The sequence below is a fragment of the Papilio machaon genome, chromosome 6, assembly GCF_912999745.1.
Source record: "Papilio machaon chromosome 6, ilPapMach1.1, whole genome shotgun sequence".
Lineage (NCBI taxonomy): Eukaryota > Metazoa > Arthropoda > Insecta > Lepidoptera > Papilionidae > Papilio > Papilio machaon.
In genome coordinates, this window is record NC_059991.1 from 5,398,864 (window position 1) to 5,422,118 (window position 23,255).

General features: G+C 33.5%; 6 protein-coding genes across 10 annotated transcripts; 3 read left to right on the forward strand and 3 right to left on the reverse strand.

Annotated features, from left to right (window-relative positions):
• Window positions 1-8: 8 nt before the first annotated feature.
• On the reverse strand, window positions 9-1,387 carry LOC106714758 (m-AAA protease-interacting protein 1, mitochondrial). Its single transcript, XM_045678288.1, has 4 exons — window positions 1,362-1,387; window positions 811-1,239; window positions 359-557; window positions 9-195 (listed from the first exon to the last, which is right to left on the reverse strand). The coding sequence occupies exons 1-4, from the start codon at window positions 1,362-1,364 to the stop codon at window positions 11-13; spliced, it is 816 nt and encodes a 271-aa protein (XP_045534244.1). The 5' UTR covers window positions 1,365-1,387; the 3' UTR covers window positions 9-10.
• Window positions 1,388-1,675: 288 nt separating this feature from the next.
• LOC106714789 (beta-1,3-glucan-binding protein) lies at window positions 1,676-6,247 on the forward strand. Of its 5 annotated transcripts, none has more exons than XM_014507897.2 (8): window positions 1,676-1,700; window positions 3,603-3,795; window positions 3,871-4,025; window positions 4,130-4,293; window positions 4,577-4,828; window positions 5,142-5,287; window positions 5,698-5,799; window positions 6,004-6,247. In XM_014507897.2, exons 2-8 carry the CDS (start codon window positions 3,607-3,609, stop codon window positions 6,118-6,120), a joined length of 1,125 nt encoding a protein of 374 aa, XP_014363383.2. In that variant the 5' UTR covers window positions 1,676-1,700; window positions 3,603-3,606; the 3' UTR covers window positions 6,121-6,247. The 5 variants fall into 5 exon arrangements, with proteins under 5 accessions (XP_014363383.2, XP_014363381.2, XP_014363380.2 ...); XM_014507895.2 differs by lacking the exon at window positions 1,676-1,700 and adding an exon at window positions 2,072-2,145; XM_014507894.2 differs by lacking the exon at window positions 1,676-1,700 and adding an exon at window positions 3,208-3,326.
• Window positions 6,248-6,395: 148 nt separating this feature from the next.
• LOC106714998 (rab-like protein 3) lies at window positions 6,396-8,551 on the reverse strand. The gene is made up of 6 exons (XM_014508174.2): window positions 8,443-8,551; window positions 7,592-7,801; window positions 7,375-7,520; window positions 6,981-7,117; window positions 6,811-6,865; window positions 6,396-6,628 (listed from the first exon to the last, which is right to left on the reverse strand). The coding sequence occupies exons 1-6, from the start codon at window positions 8,486-8,488 to the stop codon at window positions 6,485-6,487; spliced, it is 738 nt and encodes a 245-aa protein (XP_014363660.1). The 5' UTR covers window positions 8,489-8,551; the 3' UTR covers window positions 6,396-6,484.
• LOC106714997 (general transcription factor IIE subunit 1) lies at window positions 8,293-15,049 on the forward strand. Its single transcript, XM_014508173.2, has 9 exons — window positions 8,293-8,494; window positions 12,700-12,828; window positions 12,908-13,024; window positions 13,090-13,268; window positions 13,403-13,629; window positions 13,790-13,982; window positions 14,287-14,422; window positions 14,648-14,755; window positions 14,834-15,049. The coding sequence occupies exons 2-9, from the start codon at window positions 12,705-12,707 to the stop codon at window positions 15,007-15,009; spliced, it is 1,260 nt and encodes a 419-aa protein (XP_014363659.2). The 5' UTR covers window positions 8,293-8,494; window positions 12,700-12,704; the 3' UTR covers window positions 15,010-15,049.
• Window positions 8,884-11,727, forward strand: LOC106714996 (tyrosine-protein kinase transmembrane receptor Ror2). The gene has a single exon (XM_014508171.2). The coding sequence runs from the start codon at window positions 9,110-9,112 to the stop codon at window positions 11,027-11,029; it is 1,920 nt and encodes a 639-aa protein (XP_014363657.1). The 5' UTR covers window positions 8,884-9,109; the 3' UTR covers window positions 11,030-11,727.
• Window positions 15,050-15,766: 717 nt separating the features above from the next.
• LOC106714827 (putative ATPase N2B) lies at window positions 15,767-19,145 on the reverse strand. Its single transcript, XM_014507943.2, has 7 exons — window positions 18,551-19,145; window positions 18,277-18,471; window positions 17,419-17,660; window positions 16,644-16,818; window positions 16,333-16,482; window positions 16,079-16,192; window positions 15,767-15,908 (listed from the first exon to the last, which is right to left on the reverse strand). Exons 1-7 carry the CDS (start codon window positions 18,938-18,940, stop codon window positions 15,783-15,785), a joined length of 1,392 nt encoding a protein of 463 aa, XP_014363429.2. The 5' UTR covers window positions 18,941-19,145; the 3' UTR covers window positions 15,767-15,782.
• Window positions 19,146-23,255: the final 4,110 nt, after the last annotated feature.

Below are 23,255 nucleotides of genomic sequence, written 5' to 3' on the forward strand. Positions count from 1 at the left end.
ATTTCAATATCTATCGTCTCAGAACTTCGAAACGTGTTATTTTAAAATACGCTATGGTCCACTCTGGAATACAGTGAGGTGTGTATTCGCGATGAAATCTCGCGAAAATCTCCGTAAATATCAACGAGTCCACGGCGTTTATCGGTACCCATTTAAGCGCCAGAAAAGACATGTCGACGTCGCAGAACTTTTTATCTGGAAACAAGAAAATATAAGTTCAGATAAACAATAGCTTTCATTGCCCATCTAGAATCTAGAAAAAAGGAGAACGTTTTCGTTAAGTAGAAAAATGTATTTTCTATATTAAATATGATTTGTGAATATCTACTTAATAGTATGAACACTTATATGTGAATACCAGCAATCCGTATGAAGTACACTTTCCTTGGCGAAGATATTTGTATGTCTTCGTGTTTGAGTGCCAACAGTGCGCGGTGCCGATTGTTCCAGTTCCGCTCCAGTTCTCTGAGCAGACTTAAACGAGCAGGCTTTGTGAGAAGACCGTTCAGTTGCTCGTACTTGCCGTCACTTATCACTTGAGTTACTCGTGATATTGCCTAAAAATATATATTTATAAGTAACTAGCTTTTACCCGCGACTCCGTCCGCGCGGAATAAAAAATACAAAACGGGGTAAAAGTTATCCTATGTCCTTTTCCTGGTTCTAAGCTACCTGCCCACCAATTTTCAGTCAAATTGATTCAGCCGTTCTTGAGTTATAAATAGTGTAACTAACACGACTTTCTTTTATATACTCGTATATAGATATGAATATAAAAGTTAAGGAGAGGCCGTAATATTAAACACATACCTGTTTAGTACCAAATTTAAAGTCCTTTTCAGTAAATGATGGGTCCCATACACTTCTTAACACACTAAAATCGATTTTTGTCATCAGCCATCTAAAGGGATTTTGCAGTAATATCAATTTAGGGACCCGTTTTTTTCTTCTATTCGGGCCTTTTTGAGCGACAGTAAAGGTTTTGGGAAAGGCCTTAAGTAAGTCCAATGAACATTTTGACTGTTGTAACAAATTCGATTTGTTGTGTCTGTTTCCATCTAACTGGGAGAAATTTAATGGGAACTTTTGTTGGACCAAATTGTTGGAGTATTTTGTTTTGCATGGGGAAGTTATTAATCCTGAATTATAGCTGATGCACTTATACGATTTTTGGACTAATGCCAAAGATGTTGATCTAGGCAAGAGTCTGTTTATTAAAAACAATGCCTTGTTTCCAATCTGAAAAATATACGAAGAATAACAATTATGTCATATTTAAAATATAATGATAGCTTCAAACGCGAAAAAGTTTGAAGAATTCCGACAAATATATTTGTTACTACGGATTCGTACATATTTACCATTTCCCCATAGCAAAACTTTGAATTTATTGTAAAAATATTTTTCAATGCATTTTTAAATTTTTCTCATGATAAGTCGCATAAAATTTATTTGCCAAAAAACTATCAAATATGATAACATGTTATTATGGAGTGACGTTTAGATTCAAAGTCAAATATTAATCAATTTAATTTTTTTAAACTTCAAATTCAAACTATATATACAGCCAATACGAAAAATGTTTAACTTAAGTGCCATGTTGCACTTCAAAGCTGTAGTAAAATAATAATTAAACTGCTAATTAATAATTTTAAGAGAGAGAAAGAGGATCCTTATCATCAAAATCTCCAATCAGAAAGGTAACTAATAGCCAGCCAAAGAGGTTAGAAGTCGCTTTGGTGTCTCGGTTACAAAACAAATTCGGCATTTACTAAGTATAGAACTAGTATAAAACTGCTTTACAGTAAAATTTGTCTATATGCAATGCCCTTTATTGCAATCATGTATTATATTACCAGTCCACCTCTTTGCTTGACTTCCCTAACGATTTATACTAAAAGCAGGGTAAATCGTGCAAATGTAAATACCGTTTTTACTTATCTGACTCTATAGTAATTGGAAACCAACGTCATCTTATAAAACCCCAGCGTTGAACAGTCGTTTCATACTGAGATATATTTATGATAAGTGTGATTCATCTCAATCCATTTACTTGAAACAACACCACAAACAATTATTAGTTGGTTATTATATAAATGGGAACTTTTAACACAATTGTATACTCCATAAGCGGCGTGTTAACGAGTAAGTTTATTTTTAAATAGTTTACCATCAGTAAATACTGCCGAGATCTCTGTGTAAAACTTATTTATATCTAGAGAGATATGATGATTTCAAAGATAACATGATTTGACAAGTTTTTCGGCAATGTAGACTCATAGTTATGTTAGTTAATTATATCTGAGATTTTTAAATTAAAGAATATCTCAACTTAATATCTACTTAATCAATCTTAATATAATACTTTTCTCCCTTCAATGTTTCTACAGGCAGTAGCTGTAGTTAAAGTAAATGATGTTTTCATGTACATCTATTTTAATTTACCAATAGTAGAGGCGTGAAATAAAACTCAGAAAATAAATAATAGCTTTGAGATAATTTATGTCAAGAATACACAAAACGTTTTACTTTTCTAACCGTAGGGGGCCTTGACCGCTGACCTTAGTAGTCAATTGTTTGCATTTTGTTTGTAGTAGTTAGACTTGAATTAAACATAAATTTAGGTTGGATATACGTATTTTAAAATCTTTTCACATAATAAGTTCCTTAAATAAATAAAAGTATGTGCTCCTTCATTGCTGATACGGGGGGCCACAGCGGAGACTGGAATTTTTGTCGTTTACTTCTATGGGGAATTAATCAAGTTAATTGAACCGACTACCGTACTCATTTTCACATAGTATAAACAACTTCTGGACTATATATTTTTATTGCAGTTATAATTACTCTAAGTAAATATCAAAGACATGCTCATGCAACATTCAAGGTCTTATGCACACTTTTGTTATATTCCATAACATCCTGCCATAGCAACAATAGCTAATTTAAATGCATTTTATATGTTCCAACATTAAATTCTTATATCTAAAAGATTATCAACGTAAAAAGTAAATTAATATCAAAATCACCGCTACGTTATCTTAAAATAGTTAACAGTACGGTTATCTTTGCAAATCAATTTAATCAAGTAATATTGATAACATGTTACAATATTATTATCAGTGGAAAACAGTATAAATAACCATCTCTTCTAGGAACTCCCAAATATTTGATAATAGTCGGGTCAGTTAACTTTAACTATTTTTTAAAGCAATATTTTTTCTGTGGAATAAAATAATTTTCAACACAGAGCAAGGCAGTGTGATTGTGTTTGAATTTGAAACCGGTCGTGTCAGTTTTGTATTTAAAATCACGTTTTGTTTAGCGTAATTACAGCAACTACTATAGAATTTAATTATATATATTTAAATATTATATTTGAATAAATCAAAATATAGATTCGTTAAAAATATATTAAGATTTCTTTTAAACTTCATTATTTTCAACACTATGTGGCCAACATGAGATGAGATATGTAGAGAGATGCCACACGGGCGTGTACTGTGCAGTTGCGTTTATAGTAAATACTGCTACACCGAAACAGCGCTCTTGCAATGCACGTATGTTAGAAATTTTGAACAAAAGAACTTGTTTATTTTTAGCAATATGTGGGCAGCAGTGATCGGGGTCCTGGGATTCGCGGTCTTCGGGCAAGCATGTACACCTAGCGTGACGACAGTGAGCGGCACACACGCGCCCATCACCGTGTGCTCAGGTGCAATGATCTTCGCTGACGACTTCACGGAATTCGATCTCGAGAAGTGGCAACATGAAAATACTCTGGCTGGAGGCGGTGTACGTTATTTAAAAAAAATTAATAATTATCAAGACGCCAGTACAAAAAAAAAACATATTTTCCTTTTTCCGCAGAACTGGGAATTCCAATACTATAACAATAACCGAACCAACTCGTTCACACACAACGGACTTCTGTTCATCCGTCCGTCTCTGACGTCCGATCAGTTCGGCGAAGCGTTCCTCTCCAGCGGCCATCTGAATATCGAAGGAGGTGCACCGGCGGACAGGTCAGTTGAAAAGCTTGCAAGCCAGTAACTTAATAGTGCCAATCACGACCAGTTAGTTAGTCCGCAGCTAACGAAAATTCAACTAGAAAAATGTTGCATTAAAGATGTACCAATCCCCAATGGTTCGGATGTGAGCGAACAGGCACACCGAGCAACATCCTGAACCCGATCAAGAGCGCACGCATCCGCACCGTCAACTCGTTCAGCTTTCGCTACGGCCGCGTCGAGGTGCGCGCTAAGATGCCCGCCGGAGACTGGCTGTGGCCAGGTACGTCACCAACTTGTAGACCTGATTGCTTATTATTCTGCACCAAGAATTCTAAAACATTAAACAAGTTCAGTCTTACATATAAATGAAATAGTGTTATTATGTTAATTTAGAGTGTAAATTACACACAATCTTTTATTGAATACCCCTATTTTAAACAGAGAGGTAGCAAGCCCTGCACCCAGCCATCTCAAGTTAGGTGTATCTTTGAAAGTATATAGTTCATTATTTTAATAATAATAACAGAAATGTATTATTTAAAACATAAGTGCTGTAATTTCAGCAATTTGGCTGATGCCAGCTTACAACTCGTATGGCACATGGCCAGCGTCCGGCGAGATCGACCTGGTGGAGTCCCGAGGGAACCGCAACATGTTTAATAACGGCATTCATATCGGCACCCAGGAAGCCGGATCAACCCTGCACTTCGGCCCCTATCCTAACCTCAACGGCTGGGAACGCGCTCATTGGGTACGCAGGAACAGCGCGGGTTATGACAGAGCATTCCATCGCTATCAGCTGGAATGGACCCCAGGTGACTAAATCCGTATTATTGTGTATTTTCATATAACTTAAATTAAAAATACATATCTGCTTACCGTAAAAGAATTGTAAACTCCAAACACTGTTCTTAGCACTACCTTGGTGACAGTTTTCAGAAAGTTTGTGAGATTTAGTTAATAATTGGCTTGTTAAGTCGCAGCAACTTAAGTAGCAGAGTTAAGTATGAATAATTTTCGTATGGCCCCAGTAGACACAATATGTTTCCGTTTCCCTCTTTTATAAAGAAACCAAAGTTAAAAAACTTAACTATGTTTTCTTACCTTTTTCTATGTTTTCCTTTGCAGACTTCATACGGTTCAGCATCGACGACGTGGAGCTCGGGCGAGTGACACCGGCCAGCGGCGGCTTCTGGCAGCTCGGTGGATTTGATACACAAAATGTTGAGAATCCCTGGCGCTACGGCTCCAAGATGGCACCTTTCGACCAAAAGGTACATTTGTGTACTTTGTAGATTTTTGAAATAAATCTTTCAACAACACTTCTTATTTAAAGTAATTTAATGGATTTTTAAACTGTGTTGTCATAAAATATTTTAATAGCCTAAAGCGATTTTTATTGGCTACTCTAGGGATAAAAGTCAACCGTAGTTTTTTCATTATCATCCTTAATACATGAAAAAATCTGCGTTGGTTTTATTATTAACTAGCTGTCGGCCGCGACTCTGTCCGCGCGGCATTAAACAACACTTTATAAGTAGCCTATGTGGTCTTCCAGACTATGTTCTGCAACCGTATCAAATTTCACCAAGATCCGAGCCGTTCTGGAGATACCTTCAAACAAACATCCATCTAAACATTCGCATTCATAATATTAGTAAGATTTTTAATCGTATGTTTTCAGTTCTATCTTATAATTAACTTGGCGGTCGGTGGTACTAACGGCTTCTTCCCTGACGGTGTTTCAAATCCCGTTCCCAAGCCCTGGTGGAATGGATCACCTACGGTAAATAAATTAGTTTATTGTACTACACAATTATTGATCCTCTCCTTTCTAAAACTTCAAATAGAAAATATCGAATTCATAAAATAGTATTTCCGATATTCTTTAATATAAACTATACGTTTCTCGCGATTTTTGTCTATTAGCGAATAGTGTGAAATATACTATTTTTGTTATTTTGTAATTTCTTTTATTATATATTTATAGGCTTTAACTGACTTCTGGAATGGACGATCTGGCTGGTTGCCGACTTGGAATTTGAACTCTAACGACGGACAAGATGCATCTCTTCAGGTCGACTATGTCCGTGTATGGGCGCTGTAGACATCCCTTAGCATTACTCAAACATGACAAAGTTGTACTGTAATGTGTCTCAACTATAATTAAATAAAATAAATTATATTCTATTTAATATCATACTACTACAAACCAAAAATCATATACATATTTATAATTAAGTTGTACATTTCGTAATATGAATTGGTGTGGGATTTTTATGTTAATCATGCAATTTATATCCAAAATTTATAACATATTTACAAGAATTTTTATTAAAGAGGTTAACACTAATAAAAAAGTAATCATAAAATCAAGTCTTTATTAATTTTCACAGGACTTTTATAAAGCCTCTCTTCGGTATTGCATCACAGGACTTCAATAAATAAGAAAATATTAATAAATTAATGAATTAATCCATATGGTAGAAACGTGGGCTTAAATATTGCGGAGGTTTGTTGGTGGAGAGTGGCGTAGAAGGTGCCATGATGTAAGGCGGTATACGTCTCTTGTCAGTAAACGGACTCACTCGTGAATAGTAACGTCGTTCTATTACCTGGAAAAAAATTACTAGTATAATTTAGTTTTCGAAATGTGAAATTGAAAGCACAGAACCAGTTACATCCTTTACATTATAAGTAAAATTCAATAACTATATTCCTAACATTAACACCTGATAATAAACAGTTTTTTTTTTGCAGCAACTGTGTAAATTCAACAACAATACTGGTCACTAACCTTATCAAAAAATCTTGTTAATTTCACTGAGTTACTTGTGCCAGGAGCCAAAGATCTGAAACATTTTAAAGACATATTTTATAGCTAGAAAAAAAAAAACAATACAGAGTAAAAAAGAGTTAAATATTTTAACAGCTAAGTAGAGATAAATACTTTAAATAAATACTGACCTTGCTTGAAAACAATTGACAAATATTTCATCTGCTCCACACTGCTCTGCAATGCTACTGGACAGTCGTCTGTATTGATTTTTCCTTTGCTTTTCTTCTGCTAAGTCAAACTTTGTGCCAATCACCAAAATAGGTATCTTAAAACAAATTCTTACATAACATATCTCTTCAAACTCTTATGATTTTTTTAATAAATTTGGTCCGGTTTCATTGTTAAAGCAAAAATATTAAAAGTAATATGTAGCCTCTAGGAATCAAGTATACTGCTATTAACAAGGAATCTTAAACATCAAAAGATTAAAACTAATAAAAACTGATACAGAAACAATTTTGTTTAATATATAAAAGCATTAGTTAAATCAAGTATCACTTAGTTATTTTTATATTAGTTTACCTGGGTTGAACCAAGAAACTGTTCAGGGTCAACATCAACCTGCTGGAATGTAGGATTAGTGCTGTCCTGATTTAAAATTTCAGTCAGCCACTTTTGTAAATTTACTTGACTCTTCCTATTAGTTAAGTCATGGACTAAAATTATTCCTGAAAGTTTAGTGAAATATAAAAATATTTTATTTTATACATATTATGATAATCTTCATAATTAAACATACCATGTGTAGGTTGATAGAAAACATTTCGAGTATTCCTATGGCCATTTGAACCTCCAACGTCCCAAAGTTCTACAAAGAAAGTGTTTTGTGCTTGGGTTCCTTCCTTAAACCTGTGTAACTTTACCTCTACAGAACAGCCCACTGTCCATCCTGGTGATATCAGTGGCTTATTATGTGCAATTAAATATGTAAGTGATGTTTTGCCAACCCCTAAAATAATGTGTTATTTTAGTATATCATCTGAGTTACAACTACAATTTAGGGAAAACTAAAATTCAATCAAAAGTAACAATTTAATAAATAGATTTTTTCCATAATATTTTCACACTAGCTGCCGCCAGCGACTCCGTCTGTGCGGAATTAAAAAAAATTTAAGTAGCTTATGTGTTCTTCCAGACTATGTTCTACATCTGTGCTAAATTTCATCATGATCCGTTCAGCCGTTCCGGAAATACCTTCAAACAAACATCCATCCATTCATCTAAACATTCGTATTTATAATATTAAGATAAAAATTTCAAACGCAGCTGTATTTAAAATAAATTTATATTTTTATTGTACTGCAGTCATTCAAAACTGCAGCAATATTTTCCCTAATAACTATTACAAGTAGTACAAACTTATAATAGTAAATAGAATAGCATACCTGAAATTTATCTACATTAAATATTTTCAAGTATTGCCGCCAAAAGTAAACACATTTATTTCAATGTTGCCTAACTTGATGTGTCATGGCCACTGTCAAGTAACAAATGGTGCCTCCTCCTATCTGTTTTTTAGTGTTATAGTGTACAATATGAAAAAATAATGTGTTTAATGTGTATGACGCAAATGTAAGGAGTCAACATTACCGGAGTCCCCAAGAACGACCACCTTCACTTTCTCAATCGCCGCCATTCACAGGTAATGTTTCTATCTAAATATTTTGACGTTCCCTCAGCAGGTTCTGTTAATGACGTTTACCAACATAACAAATAAATACGTTTTTATTTACTTAAACATTCGTTCATAAACAAATGTTATCATTTTCATTCAATTAGGTTCTATTAGTTTTTTGTTACAATAAGTATAATTAGGTAATAAATCTTAAATCATAGATTTGTAATAATTACTACCTAATTCGAGAATGTAAGTACCAATGCAACTCATTTGTCATAAATATAATATCACATATATAATTGTGAATTAAGTGAATATCACATCCGATCAATAGTTTTATTCAATTTGGAATGTAAATCGTGCAGGATTGTGGTATCGAGCATAGCATTGTGCAAACATATTTTATTTGTTAGTTTGGATATTCGGTTTCCTGTCGTAGTACTACGATAATCTGTGACTATGTTTCTTTATCTGTTCGACACACTGTACATGTCTCGAGAATTTAACTAAAATCAATAATAAATAATGCGTCCGCCATTGTGTAACCTTTGTGGTATTTTTAACGTGTTGTACAAAGATTAGAGTTAAAATGCAACGATCTAATAATAGGTACATCGAAGTACTATTAATTTTATAACAATGACCGTGTTTTACAAAGTTATAATTGTGCTTCTTTTTGCCAAATCAGTACATCTTTATTGTGGTCCATACAATGGACATATTTGTAAGAATTACACCACTGGTTACGTTTGGTACAATCGGACAGGCGGCCTAGAAAATGAAAAAATTACAACTAGTCTTTGGAAAGAAATGATTTCAACCCTAAAAGAACCATGTCGGAGCAGGGCGGAGAAATTATTATGTGCTTATGCCTTCCCTAAGTGCATCGACAAAAACGGAACTGGATACCACGGACTACCTCTTTGTTATGAAGATTGTATGGCTGTAAAAATGCAATTTTGTTACAATGATTGGGTCGTAATTGAGGAGCAAAAACGCAGAGGAGTGTTTTTCGAATCAAGAGGTCATTTCCGACTTCCTGAATGTGAAAAATTGCCAAGACTATCTGGAAAAGGCACTGAAGTCACTTGCAACAATGCAGGCATAACAGACATGGATTATAGTCAGGTAACAACATCTTGTATCAAAGGAAATGGTCGCTATTATCAAGGAACTATGAATATTACAGAAAATGGATTAGCTTGTCAAGCTTGGGAATCACAGTACCCTCACCAACATACGAGACCCCCTTTAGTATTTCCTGAAGTACAGAATGCAACAAATTATTGCAGAAATGCAGGAGGAGAGGAGCGCAAACCTTGGTGCTACACTATGGACCCAGACATAAGGTGGCAGCATTGTAATATACCCTTATGTGCCAATTCAAGTGAAGAATTTGACAATATAGATGGACCAAATATTGTTATGGAGAACTATTTTACACCAACATTTGTATTATTTTTATCGATTGGTGGCCTAGCATGCATTTTAGGAATAGCTTCAGTGACTCTACTGTGCCACTATTTTTTGAAAAGCCATTACTCTAAATTTAGTATGTCAAGCCGCAGAAACATGCAAAATATGGATATTGATTTAGACAAACTGCCGAGTAATCTTGCCTATCACACGACTGGAGCACAGCTCAATCCAAAATTAGAAAAATTAGAATTTCCAAGAAATAACATTATTTATATTAGGGACCTGGGTCAGGGGGCCTTTGGTAGAGTTTTTCAAGCTAAAGCCCCAGGTTTGGTTCCAGATGAAGAGTTTACCCTTGTTGCAGTGAAAATGTTAAAGGATGAAGCTTCTCATGACTTGCAACTAGATTTTGAAAGAGAAGCATGTTTACTGGCTGACTTTGAACATCCAAATATTGTAAAACTACTAGGAGTGTGTGCTATTGGACGTCCCATGTGTTTATTGTTTGAGTATATGGGTAAAGGTGATTTGAATGAATACCTGAGAGCTTGTAGTACAGCTACCAACTTCCCACCAGTTGTAGAGAACAGGGAAGACTTACGATTACTTGTGACACCACTTAGCCATTTAGATCTATTACACATTGCTAGACAAATAGCATCAGGAATGGTTTATTTGTCCGATCGAAAATTTGTCCATCGTGATTTAGCCACGAGAAATTGCCTTATTAATGATGATATGGTTGTAAAAATTGCCGATTTTGGGTTATCTCACAAAATTTACTTACAAGATTATTACAAGGGAGATGAGCATGACGCTATTCCTGTAAGATGGATGCCACTAGAGAGTATTTTATATAATAAGTATACTTTAGAGTCAGATGTGTGGGCGTATGGAGTCTGTTTGTGGGAAATATTTTCTTTTGCTTTACAACCTTACTTTGGGATGACACATGAAGAAGTTGTGAGATTTTTAAAGGATGGGAATGTTCTTGCCTGCCCTGATAATACTCCGCGCTGTATATATGACCTGATGAAACAATGCTGGAGCCATCATCCCAGTGACCGCCCTAACTTTAGAATAATATACCAAACTCTTGATAACATTCAAATGATTATTGAGAGAACTCACTCGGAATAACTTGTAGTTATTAATTAATTTATTAGAGTAATACATTTTTGTATGGATTTAAATGGTTTAATGTTTAAATTGTAGCATTTACAACTTTATTACCTAAGTGAAGAAAACATGCACATATGTAATTATATTAATTCAGCACTTTTTTTGCTGAAAAATGTCATTACATTTAATTAAGGATACAATTATAGCCAGAAAGATGTAACTGTGACATGTTCACTTCAACATGAGATTTTCAACAGTACTTGCAATGTAATAAGCCTCACCTATGTAACTTTGCAAAATGAAGAATTTGAATCTTTCAGCTCAAAATTAAAAACGAATGTTTGGTGCCAAAATGTGGCATAATCAATGAAAAAAATAAAGGTGGCATTAATATGATATGAAAACTATTAAGTATTGTAAAGAAAATTTGTCTGAGAAAAGTCACTGGAGTTAAGTAAATAAGAGAAATTTAGACATAGCATGTGAATGTCATTTATGAGGCTATTGAATTGGTATTAAAAGAAATAAATTGTATAGTAAGTGATGGTATAATAATGGCAGCAGTTTTGTAAAATGTGATCATTTCAGAAGAGTTTTGTTTCAATTAAACTTACACATTATTCATATTTTAATGCTTCCAGAATAACAGTTATTTTCAATTCATATAAAATTTCATGTTTAAATGAACAGACTTTAAAACGACGAATGTCTATTAAAGAAGGAATTGGGATATTTTTGAAATCTTTTATTGTTTCTTATTCAACAAGTAACATTAAACAAAATTGTTTTTTGTCTTGTGCAGTTAGTGTACAGCTAATGCTGAGTATTATGTGATGATTTATTAATTTGTTATTTATGCAAGACTGAATTTGGTTAGCTAATGTTGTTACTTTATTCTTCAACTAATTAATACTGCCAATTGATTTTTACCTAAATAAGAATATTTTGCTATTTTTATTAATTGTTTTATTTCTCCCCTGTGTATCAAAACTTGGTACTAAAAATTCTAGAAAAAAAAAATTAATGGGAATGAATATTGTAGTGATGTTAAATAATTTTTTAACTAAGGACAAATTATATATACAAGCGGCGTGACTATCTTCAATCGATCGAAATAACCAGTGCAGAATAATTGCCATGAATGTCGAAGTCTCTCCAACCGAGTATTTAATTAAAAATACTGGATAGAAAAAGATTCATTGCACTCTAGTCTTCAGAGAAAGAAACGCTTTGTGTAACTTTACTGCGTATTTATATAAATATTTACATGTGAAACTAGAATGTTTATAGGTTTCTATGAATGGACTATTCTTCGAAAGATACTTTTTGTTTTATTACATTTATGGTATTTAAAATCAACCGTCGTTAGTTCGTTTTACGGACTAACTAAAATATTGGCTATTTTTAGGCGGAAAATGTATAAAAAATTAACAAACTTTAAAACCCAGCTACCCAGCAATGGTCATTATACAAGGGGGAAACTTTCGTGGTCTATTTTGTACAATAGGTGTCAACTGCTGCATGTAGGGTAGGCCTCTAACTTTGATTGCCACAAAGAGACGTCTGGTACAGTTCTCATCCAGTGGTTCCGTACCTTCTTGGCCAAAAGATCGATCCAATTTGAAGGAGGCCTAGCTACCCTACGACTTGTGCGACTAAGATAGTTATCTCCGTACTTGACATTTTAGCTACAATGACGGAGGAACGACTAGTGACAGAGGTGCCAAGTAGTTTGAAGCAGCTCGCGCGGCTTGTCGTGCGTGGCTTTTACACAATCGAAGATGCGTTAATTGTGGACATGCTTGTAAGAAATCCATGTAAGTGTACCTCTAATAAATTTGTTGTAAAAAAAAAAATTAGCCTTGACTTTATGTATCAAATAATTTTTCTATTTAGGTATGAAGGAAGACGATATCTGTGAGCTTTTAAAGTTCGAGAGAAAGATGTTGCGGGCGAGAATAGCCACACTAAAGAACGATAAATTTATTCAAGTCAGATTAAAAATGGAAACAGGTACGTCGTTAAACTTTCTATTGATTTTTTGTTAGATCTCATTTTCTTCTATTGTTTATTTATAGGTCTTGACGGCAAAGCGCAGAAGGTTAACTACTATTTTATAAATTACAAGACATTTGTCAATGTGGTGAAATACAAATTGGATTTGATGCGCAAACGTATGGAGACCGAGGAAAGAGACGCCACCAGTCGCGCCAGCTTCAAGTGTCCCGCCTGCGGGAAAACTTTTACCGATTTAGAAGTAAGACATACAAGAACCTTTCCTATACATATAGCTTAGAGGTAAAAATCAGGTAGTCCCCTTGCGACTTCCACCGTACCTTAAATTATTGTACATAGCAGAATTAAAAATAGAGATATGTTTTACAATTCCAGGCGGATCAACTGTATGACATGATGACGCAAGAGTTTCGATGCACCTTCTGCAACCAGATTGTCGAAGAGGACCAATCGGCACTACCGAAAAAGGATTCCAGATTACTTCTCGCAAAATTTAACGAACAACTAGAAACCCTTTATATCCTGCTGAGAGAAGTGGAAGGCATCAAACTGGCGCCAGAGATATTGGAACCTGAACCAGTGGATATCAACACTATTAGAGGGTATTTTAAAAATTTTACTTTTTCCTATGAAATTAAGATAGCGGTTTTTCAGTATACAGTATAGTACCCGCCCTTTTTTATTATTAAAATATTCAATATTATACTGTGTAAAAAATGCCTATCACATGGTGTAAATGTGTAAAAAATATTTTTTTTTCAGACTGACAAATAAGCAGCAGCCGAAGCCTGGCGGCGAGCAATGGTCCGGGGAGGCGACTCGCAACCAAGGGATGCTGGTGGAGGAGACTCGTGTCGACGTTACTATCGGCGAGTCTGACACCGCGGCGGACGCCAACGCCCTGCGCAAGGAGCGCCCCGTCTGGATGGTGGAGAGCACCATCGCCACCGACCAGGTAACATATGGGACAGATTGGTAATGGAGCCTATAGTAACATTTCACCTGTAATTTATAACTTTATATAAGACTAGCGGTCGCCTGAGACTTCGTCTTATAAACTTATATGTCCGCGTGCATCAGCTACCTTACCGTCTATGTCCCGTCAAAATCGGTCCAGCCGTTCCAGAGAACAGACGCGGCCTTACGGACATGCAGACAAAAATTAAAGTTGGTTTTGACATACAGACAAAGATATTACATACAGACACTCCAATTTTATTACTATGTATAGACTAGATATTTAACTTTTTTTCTAACAGGGCGACAGCGTCCATTCATCAGACATGGCGCTTGAGAAAGCCGCTAGCAACGCAAGCAACGCTAAAGGCACTGGAAAGGAAAAGAACGACGATATTATGTCTGTCCTGCTCGCACACGAGAAACAAAACACATCAGGTTTTGTATCACAACTCATTACATACCTCGCTTTCTGAAAAACATAATTTTTAAGTAATAAATATAATTTCTATGTCCTGTGACATCAATATGAAATGAAATTTGAAAAAATATGTTCTGGCAACCTAAATTATGTTAAACGACGTTTAATTAGGTTTATCGTCAATTAAATCGATTGACCTTTAGAGTTTACAAATTATATCTTAATATCGACTTTTATTGCAGGAAACAACGTGTCTAACGCACTGAAAGGTATAGAACCTGACAGCTCCGACTCGAGTGATAACGAATCCAAAGATCCGTACAAACTTAAAGACGAACTCGCTACCGTTGGTAAGTCGAGCTCTAAACAAAGGTACTTTAAAGTACATTAAACATCTTAAGAAATCTATTTTAACTTTCTTTTTTCAGCTGAGATGGAGAGCGAAGATTCAGAGTCTGAGGACAACGCTCCAACGGTGATGGTGAATGGTAAAGCTGTTCCTCTAACGAGCGTCGACGATGACGTCATCGCCAAGATGTCGCCCACAGAGAAGGAGACATACATACAGATATACCAAGAATATTACAGCCACATGTACGATTAGATTGTAAGGACAAATGTTACCCCATACAGTGTAATAAAACATCTGCATATATAAAACATTTCTTTTATTTCTTTTGTACACAAATATATAACAAAATAATGAACATATAGTAAATCGTTGTGCGATCGAGAATAAATTAAAAAAAATGTATACGAAAATAAATTTCATAATGAAATATCTATTATACAAGACTACATTTTAATAAATATATAACACTAAATAACAAATCTCTAATTACAATGGAAATGACTTAATACTGTATTAACTATTTACCTAATAATCTTTTTTTGTACTAATGGTACTCAACACTATTGCTATAAAATCACAAATATAAAAACAACAAAAATTATTGGTTTAATATAGAGATATGTTAAATGGTTAGTTTTGGCTAAGATAAAGAACACATTTTCTAAGGACATTTTACCCGACTGACCACTCAAAGTTTTAAGGCTTACATATTGGAATTTGACAAGACATTTGAAAAGATTATTATGAAAAAAACATATATTTTCAATTCTGAGTAAGCTTAATATATAGTTCACGATACAAGTTTGATACCCGAATCGAACCCACGACCTAATCAGTGATCTGTGGTCCATACCCTTAATCAATAGGGTATTACTATTACCACTTTAAAAATATTAAATAATGTTAAGAAAATGTATTTTATAGTGATCCTCCAGTCAGTCGGGTTTTATAATTTTTTTTTATAGGAGAAGGGGGCAAACGAGCAACGGACCGAGACTAGACCTATTAACTATTTTTAGTTACAATCACTTGACGTTCTTTCCCCATTTATCCCAATACTCTTCTGTCTGCATTTCCATGATACGTGAAAGACATCTGTCACACGCAAACATTTCTTCCTCTCCAGTGAATATGGCTGCCTTAGCATCATCCTGTATACAAATATTTATTATAATATTTTAACCTTAACCTTTAATGTATAATTTACACTTTCTGACACTTTTAAAAATAAAAATTTTTCTTTCATTCTATAATCAAATGGAGATAACAATGTTTTTAATAGAAATATATGGCAGTGGGATATGATGGTAACTGAACTTACCGACTCTTTAGTTATCTTCAAGTCGTCCATAAGTGCTCTGTCCGCATCACCAAATTCATCTTTTTCCTCCATTCTAAATAGATCCTTTGGTTCACAATCTGCAGCAATAACAACCTAAACAACAAACCATTTAGTTATTTTTTTATGAAACAATAGATAATAAATTAAAACAAGAATTATTACTTACTGCAAATTATCAAACAAGAAATTGTAAATAATATGAATTTGTTATTGCTTATTGTGTTTTTACTTACTCTGACTCTGTTGTCATACAAGGTATCAATAAGGGTAATAAATCTTCGTAGCTGAGATCTATGCTTCATTATAGATAATTGTGGAAGATTCCGTATGAACACAGTATGAAACGTCTTTGATATCACAAGATAATCACTAGCACCAAGAGGCTGTAAATAATTACTATTTGTTAATAATAATTAGATATTACTACAAAATTATATTTATTATTGCTTATTCATTAAAAATAGAGTTAATTTATATTTTTATGTCATAAATTCAAGTTGAATTTTATTTAAAAAAAAACACAATTTATTAGAATACAGCATACCCTATCACATAACTCTTCAAATGTTGAATCCAGGACTCTGCCGCAGGATTTAGAAAACTTCACATTCCTTCCCATGATGTTGATAATACGAGGTCTAACTGTATCAGTCTCCATTGATACTAGGTATTTAAAAAGGGTATTAACAGCATTATTATCTTCATTCAGTTCACTATTACTGAAATAGACACAATATTAATTTTAATTACATCTATATATATATAAAAGAAAGTCGTGTTAGTTACACTATTTATAACTCAAGAACGGCTGAATCGATTTGACTGAAAATTGGTGGGCAGGTAGCTTAGAACCAGGAAACGGACATAGGATAGTTTTTACCCCGTTTTCTATTTTTATTCCGCGCGGACGGAGTCGCGGGTAAAAGCTAGTTCCAGAATAAATACATGTATGCATATTTTCTACCTACTATTACAAATTATTAACACATACTTATTGTAATCATAGCATAAATAGTGCTATTTTTGAGGTGTCATTTTAGTGTATGTAAGTGACATAAATTACTTCTTCCATTTAGAGAATATTTAATTTTATTTTGAGAATTTTATCTAATGATTTAAATAAGATATTAAAGTTTTCATTTTACAAAGATTTAGAAGAACAAGCTTGAAAGACAGAGTTAAAAAAGCATAATAATTTGGCACAAAAGAATTCAGCGTTCTGCACAGAAACCATTGAAATGTAATAAAAAGAGTAATGTGAGAAGACAAAAAAAATTTAAACTTTCGTTAATAAAAGTAAATATAAAATGCATACTTACATGAAAAACTTACTATACTTATTGCCTGAGCCCCTTAGCCTATAATCTATACCAGAATCTAATTGTATCACTGTACAGTGCTCCTTCAGTATAGGTATGAAAGGAAGAAAATTTGATCTTTGCAAACCATTTTTATATAAGTCATCAGGCTTCCTATTACTTGTTGCTATGATAACACAACCATTATCAAATAGCTGAGTAAACAGTCGCTTCAAAATCATTGCATCTCCTATATCTGTTACCTGATGAATTCAAATATTTTGTTATTAAAGTTAAAAAGCTTATCAACTAGTGACGATATGAACTGTAAAATAGGTGTAAAATAAATAAAAAATAGGTGCACTAAACTTTGTTATAGATGTAGCAATGTTTAGTATGAGTCATAAAATAAATTATACAATACCTTATTTTGGATTACAATTTTATTAAATTTACTAATGATGATACAATCATTAAAAAAGTATATAAGGATACTATAATTAAATTTAATAATTTTAGTTAAACTAAAGGAAATAATGATATTTTAATTGGAACGAAGTTCCTTATCGCGCATTGTGAAAGGGGGCTAGACGGAAAAAATTCTTACGAAAAGTTGGCACGACACTTTTTGCTATAGTATGTTAACAATGAATGAGCGCTACTTCACCATGGCAACGACGTGACAATATATAACGAAAATTCATAGAAATAAAATGTAATTCTTGTGAAGACTTAAGTTTTTTATTCATAGAATAAACATTGGTTCCTTCACTAATTAATCGAAAGAAACTTTGTTCCATCCGGGTGTCCCTTGACACCTCTCAAGTTTTTTATTTTGGTAAATCTATAAATTGCTGTATAATTAATGTAATCACTAACTTGAAATTCATCAAAACAGATAAGCCAAGACTCCTGTGTGATATCAGCAGCAACTGGTGGTATTGGATCAAAAGGCTTGGAGGCTTCATCTCTAAAGGAACTTGCGCCTTTTCCTGATTGAATCTTCAGTTCATGAATTCTTGAATGTATATTTAACATGAATGAATTAAAGTGCACTCTAAGTTTTTCTTTAATCTAGAAGTTATAGGAAATTGCTTTTAGTCATTAGTTATAAAAAATTAATTACATGTTAAAGTTGCTTGTAATTACTTACGGGCACTGTTTCATAAAATAGGTCCATTAACATTGTTTTGCCTCCACCGACACTTCCATAAATATAAAGACCTTTAGGTGCTATAATCTTTTCTGGTTCTTTTTTCTTAAAGAATCTAAAAAAGGCATTCTGCGGTGATTGTATTGGAGGTCGATTGAAAGTTGTTACTTCTTGATAAACCTTTTGTAGATGCTGTACAACCTTTTCCTGATGAGTATCTGGACTTAGAATTTTGTTGGCTACCTTTTCCGTGTACAAATTCCAAGGACCTTCATTAACAACTCTATGCTCCAAAACTTGAGACGATAGTAATTTTATGCACTGTTTACATTGTTTCCAAGGATATTTTATGATCGAATTTACATGGTAGTAAGAACTTTGAGCAAACATAATGGAGGTTACACTTTTTTTAAAATAACTATAAAATGCTATAAAAATAACAAGATGCAATATAGAATATTTTTCTGGAACATTTCAAGCCATCCCATCATACAAAGTATAAAAAAATATTATTTTCGTGCCGTTAAAACTTTATTTCGTAACCCATCCTCGGTGATGTAAACCGATTAGACGACTGTCACTGTCAAGATTGACATTGTCAATGTCATTTCATGACAACGTTTATCTAGTTTTTTAATGCAACACGTGCTCACTTGTCATAGGACACAAGCCTTAATATAAATTTTGATATAAGATGATTTGTTGAAGCTTTATTGTAATTTTTAATGAGTAAACTAATGAAGACATAAATATTCTTATTCTCTTACTTTTGTTTATTTTTTTACCGAGGTGAAAAGACGGATTTTGGCGCGTAAAACAAACGAGCTTTGGTTTGAGTCATGTGCCAAGGCTACCCTAATAATTAACTAGTAGGTAGACTTGTAAATAGGCAAGAGTTGGTTCGTGCTCAGCTTTTTACCCTGCTCCCTACCCTTAAAAGTTATTGAGAATCTTAATAGTGACTAGTAAATTCTTTAGAAGTCATGATTTTAATTTCGTCGTTATATAATACAGCGATTGTTGTATTATTAAATATTAATTCAAACACCACATGCTAGTCTCGAGATTTAAAAAAAAAAATTAATAATCTAGAATTGTATCAAACCAGTTGCTTTTTTGTTCCTTATCAAGGAGCAAATATTGTGTGAAATCGATTTGAACATAAAACATTTATACTATTTGTATAGGTCATCTAATACATATGCCACTTTGTAAAACTACCAAAAACCACAGCGAATCCGACCGATCACGCGATAACAAACAATGCACAATGGATACCGCGCAACAATGAACTATCCCTCATGAATACATAATTAGGTAAACTTCTTTATCTTCTTATTTTATTACTAATACCTACAATTTCCAAATAGTCTAAAAGTATCGCTACTTACAGCATCTTTTCGGGAAAAGAGTCAAGTAATTAATGACAAATTAGGAGCAGGAACAATTAAGTGGTCATTGATTTAAAAGCTATCCAAGTTCCAATGAGTTTTAATTTATCTAATTACAATGGTCAAAGCCTCAAAGGTGCATATATTAATTTTGTCTCGTTATGTTACCAGATTACCTAAATCGTTATTACTTAATAGTTAGTCGTAGCAGGACTGGAATAGATAAAAGATTTTTTTTAGTAGAAGTAGAGGAGAGCTCTTCAATTTCAAAGTAGATGAGCATAACCTAAAATTGAGTTTAATGTTATTGTGGGTCATGGTCGACACAAGAGCGCGGTAGTGGGGCACGACACAGGGTCCTAAAAGATGATTGCCCTACTTTTATTATTTTAATCATTTGCAGTTCAAGACTTCCTCTATAAATCTAATAATGATACCTAATTGTATTAATAAAGAACGATAGTATGTTTTGGGTTTTAGCTAAAAGTTTTTTTAAGTTTTAGTTTTATTCTATTCTCGTAAAAGTTACTTTAACCAAATCTTTAAAGTTTCATGGAATGTGATTTTTAAACTGTAAAGATAGCGAAGAAGCAGTCATTGAATTTACTAACTGTTAATTTGGTACCGTGAGGCCGGCCGGGACATGAATTGGCAATGAAATGAAATAAAAAAATGTAAAACCAATTTAAGAGTGCGAAAATAAAACGATAAATTGCAAGTTGACGAGTTAACCCAATAATCGGTGAGGCGGCTTGGCAAATTATCCCCTCTCCTCGACAATAGTAAGTAAATCTTGAGAAAGCAGGATGTGGTCGAATTGAAATCGACGTCCTGACTGCATTGATGCAGTAAGTACATAATAAATTGCAATCAACAATCACGCACCATCGTCTCATCCTCTTTTTATTTTCGTGAATAGGGATGTGACTGCATAAACAAGCTACTTCTCCGATTTTTTTACAGAAAAATCGTATCGGCTGCTTAACGGTAATTTATTGTTAAAACAAATTATTTAATTTTCAAAATCACATAGTTTCTATGTCCATTCCCACACGTACACTCCCACGCTGGTCATCACAGTCAAATAAACAAATTTACATTCATATTTTAAACATATTAATATTTTTTTAAGGTGTAAACTGTAAATAAACCCTCAGGTTAAAAGTATATTTTAATTTTAAGATGGAAATTAAAATAAAATCTCGAAAAAATATAAAATAACCCTAAGCGAGCATCAACCGGCCGCAACGTTCTCGTCCATTTAATTTACAGTTTCTTTTTTTCTGTCTGACTCTCCTGTCCTGTCTCCTGGAAATTCGTCGCGATGCTTTTATGCTCTGTGCTATTTTCAACGACATAATGTTAACTTCTCGGGAAAGGAGATGTAATAAATTATTACTCGTTACCACGGATAACTTTACGACAAAGTCTGTAAGATGTTATATCTAAATTTAAATATTATATGAGAAATTTAAATACATCACAAAAAGTAAGTCTCATTTTTAGCTAAAAGGTACTTTTTAAGAAAAACTAAAAATCTTCATTATTTTTAATGAATTCCTTTTTAACTTTCTAATATGTATGTTCATACCAAATACTTTTGTCTGATATATGGTCTTCTTGTTCGTTCAAGCTCTACATAGGCATCATTCTTCCTAAATATATAAATTATCGAACAAATATATAAGTATCGAACATTTAATTACAAAAAAAATCATATGAAAGTATTAATGATGATATAGGTAAATTGGCTTGTGAAATATGTAAAAATTATTTAGCAAATGGCTACTGATTTCTCTTATACATCTACGTATGTCTACTTACGTGATAATAAGAGTTCTGTTTCTGTCTAGGGCTCTAGGGAAACGAGGCAGTACTGCTTACTGTGATTAGGATAGAAGAAATATTATGATTACAGGCGCCAATCTAATTGCAACGAATCTTGCATGAAATTTTACGTTTAAAATGGAATAAAAATGTGTAAATACTTTCAATGTATGCAATAAGTTCAAAATAAGTGTCACTTGTTGTAGTATTGTTGTCAATGTCAAGGTTACCTTCGGCGAACTGACCTACGGAACCTAAATTGATCTTGAACTCGCGCACACTGGCCTCAATTGTGCCCCGTCTAATGTCCCGGTTAACAACCTCTGGTGCCAAGGTGCCTGCAGTTGTTTGCATAGTTAGAGGAAGTCTCAAAACTATTAAATCAATTCGCAAACAACTCCGCCATTCATGGATCCATCTCGATCTATTTATTCATTCACAAACAATCTGATCCTTATGGTTCACGCAAATTACGCTTTGGTCTTTTTAGATTTGCATACATTTTCAGAGTTATCGAATTGAATTGCAGAAAAATTGCCCAACATGTCTAGATAGCTAAATGGCAATGCCATGAATGTTTAATTCTGCGGTGACTTAAACTGCTGTGACTTATGATCAAAAATTTGAACTCAACGAATAATTAAACTAACAATAAAAGAAAAATCAAACTTTTCAATATTTTCATGAGAACAAAACATCAAGCATAGAACATTATATGATCATGACTGAATGAAAAGTGATCACCATATAAACAAGACATCCAAAAAACTACAGGAACTGCAAACACTTAGACATCAGTGAGTCATCCAGTCATAAAAAATACCGTTACCGTTGCATTACTCACATTTTACAGCTATTAGGTTTTTCTGTGTCAATTTGTAGCACAAAGTATTTGTAAATAAGTGAGTATAGTTAGCATATTATGTGAATTTAGATTGGCATTAAGACATAAACTAGTGTTGGTAGTTATAAAAAGTTACCGATATAATATTTAAACAGAGAGGTGAAACTATTTGACATTGATCACCTTATATCTACGAGGTTATCATTCAATTACTTTTTTATTATTATATAAACTGCTTTAGAAACATTTGTACCGTGGAAACCTACAGACTTACTGTCTGGGTTTCTTGTATATCAACAATCAAATGGTCAAAGACTCTTAATCTTAGGACAGTTCTTCAAATAATATGGTGACAATATGATTTCCGGATGGACATACAACATAATACATAAGGTAGCAATAACTTTAAATAATTAAAAAAATAAACGATGTTTTTTGTTTTTTAATTATGAACAACGGGTAGCAAATACATGAATAAGCAGTCTTAATTGGCATTAAGTGGTTATCGACTTTCCCGTCGATAAATCTATAGCTACACAAACAAGCATCGTTCGGAAACCATTACAGTAATTTGTCCTATTATTAAGATGACGAGGGAGAGCTAACTACGTATACATAAGTTTTTTGCACAGTTAGAGGGTGG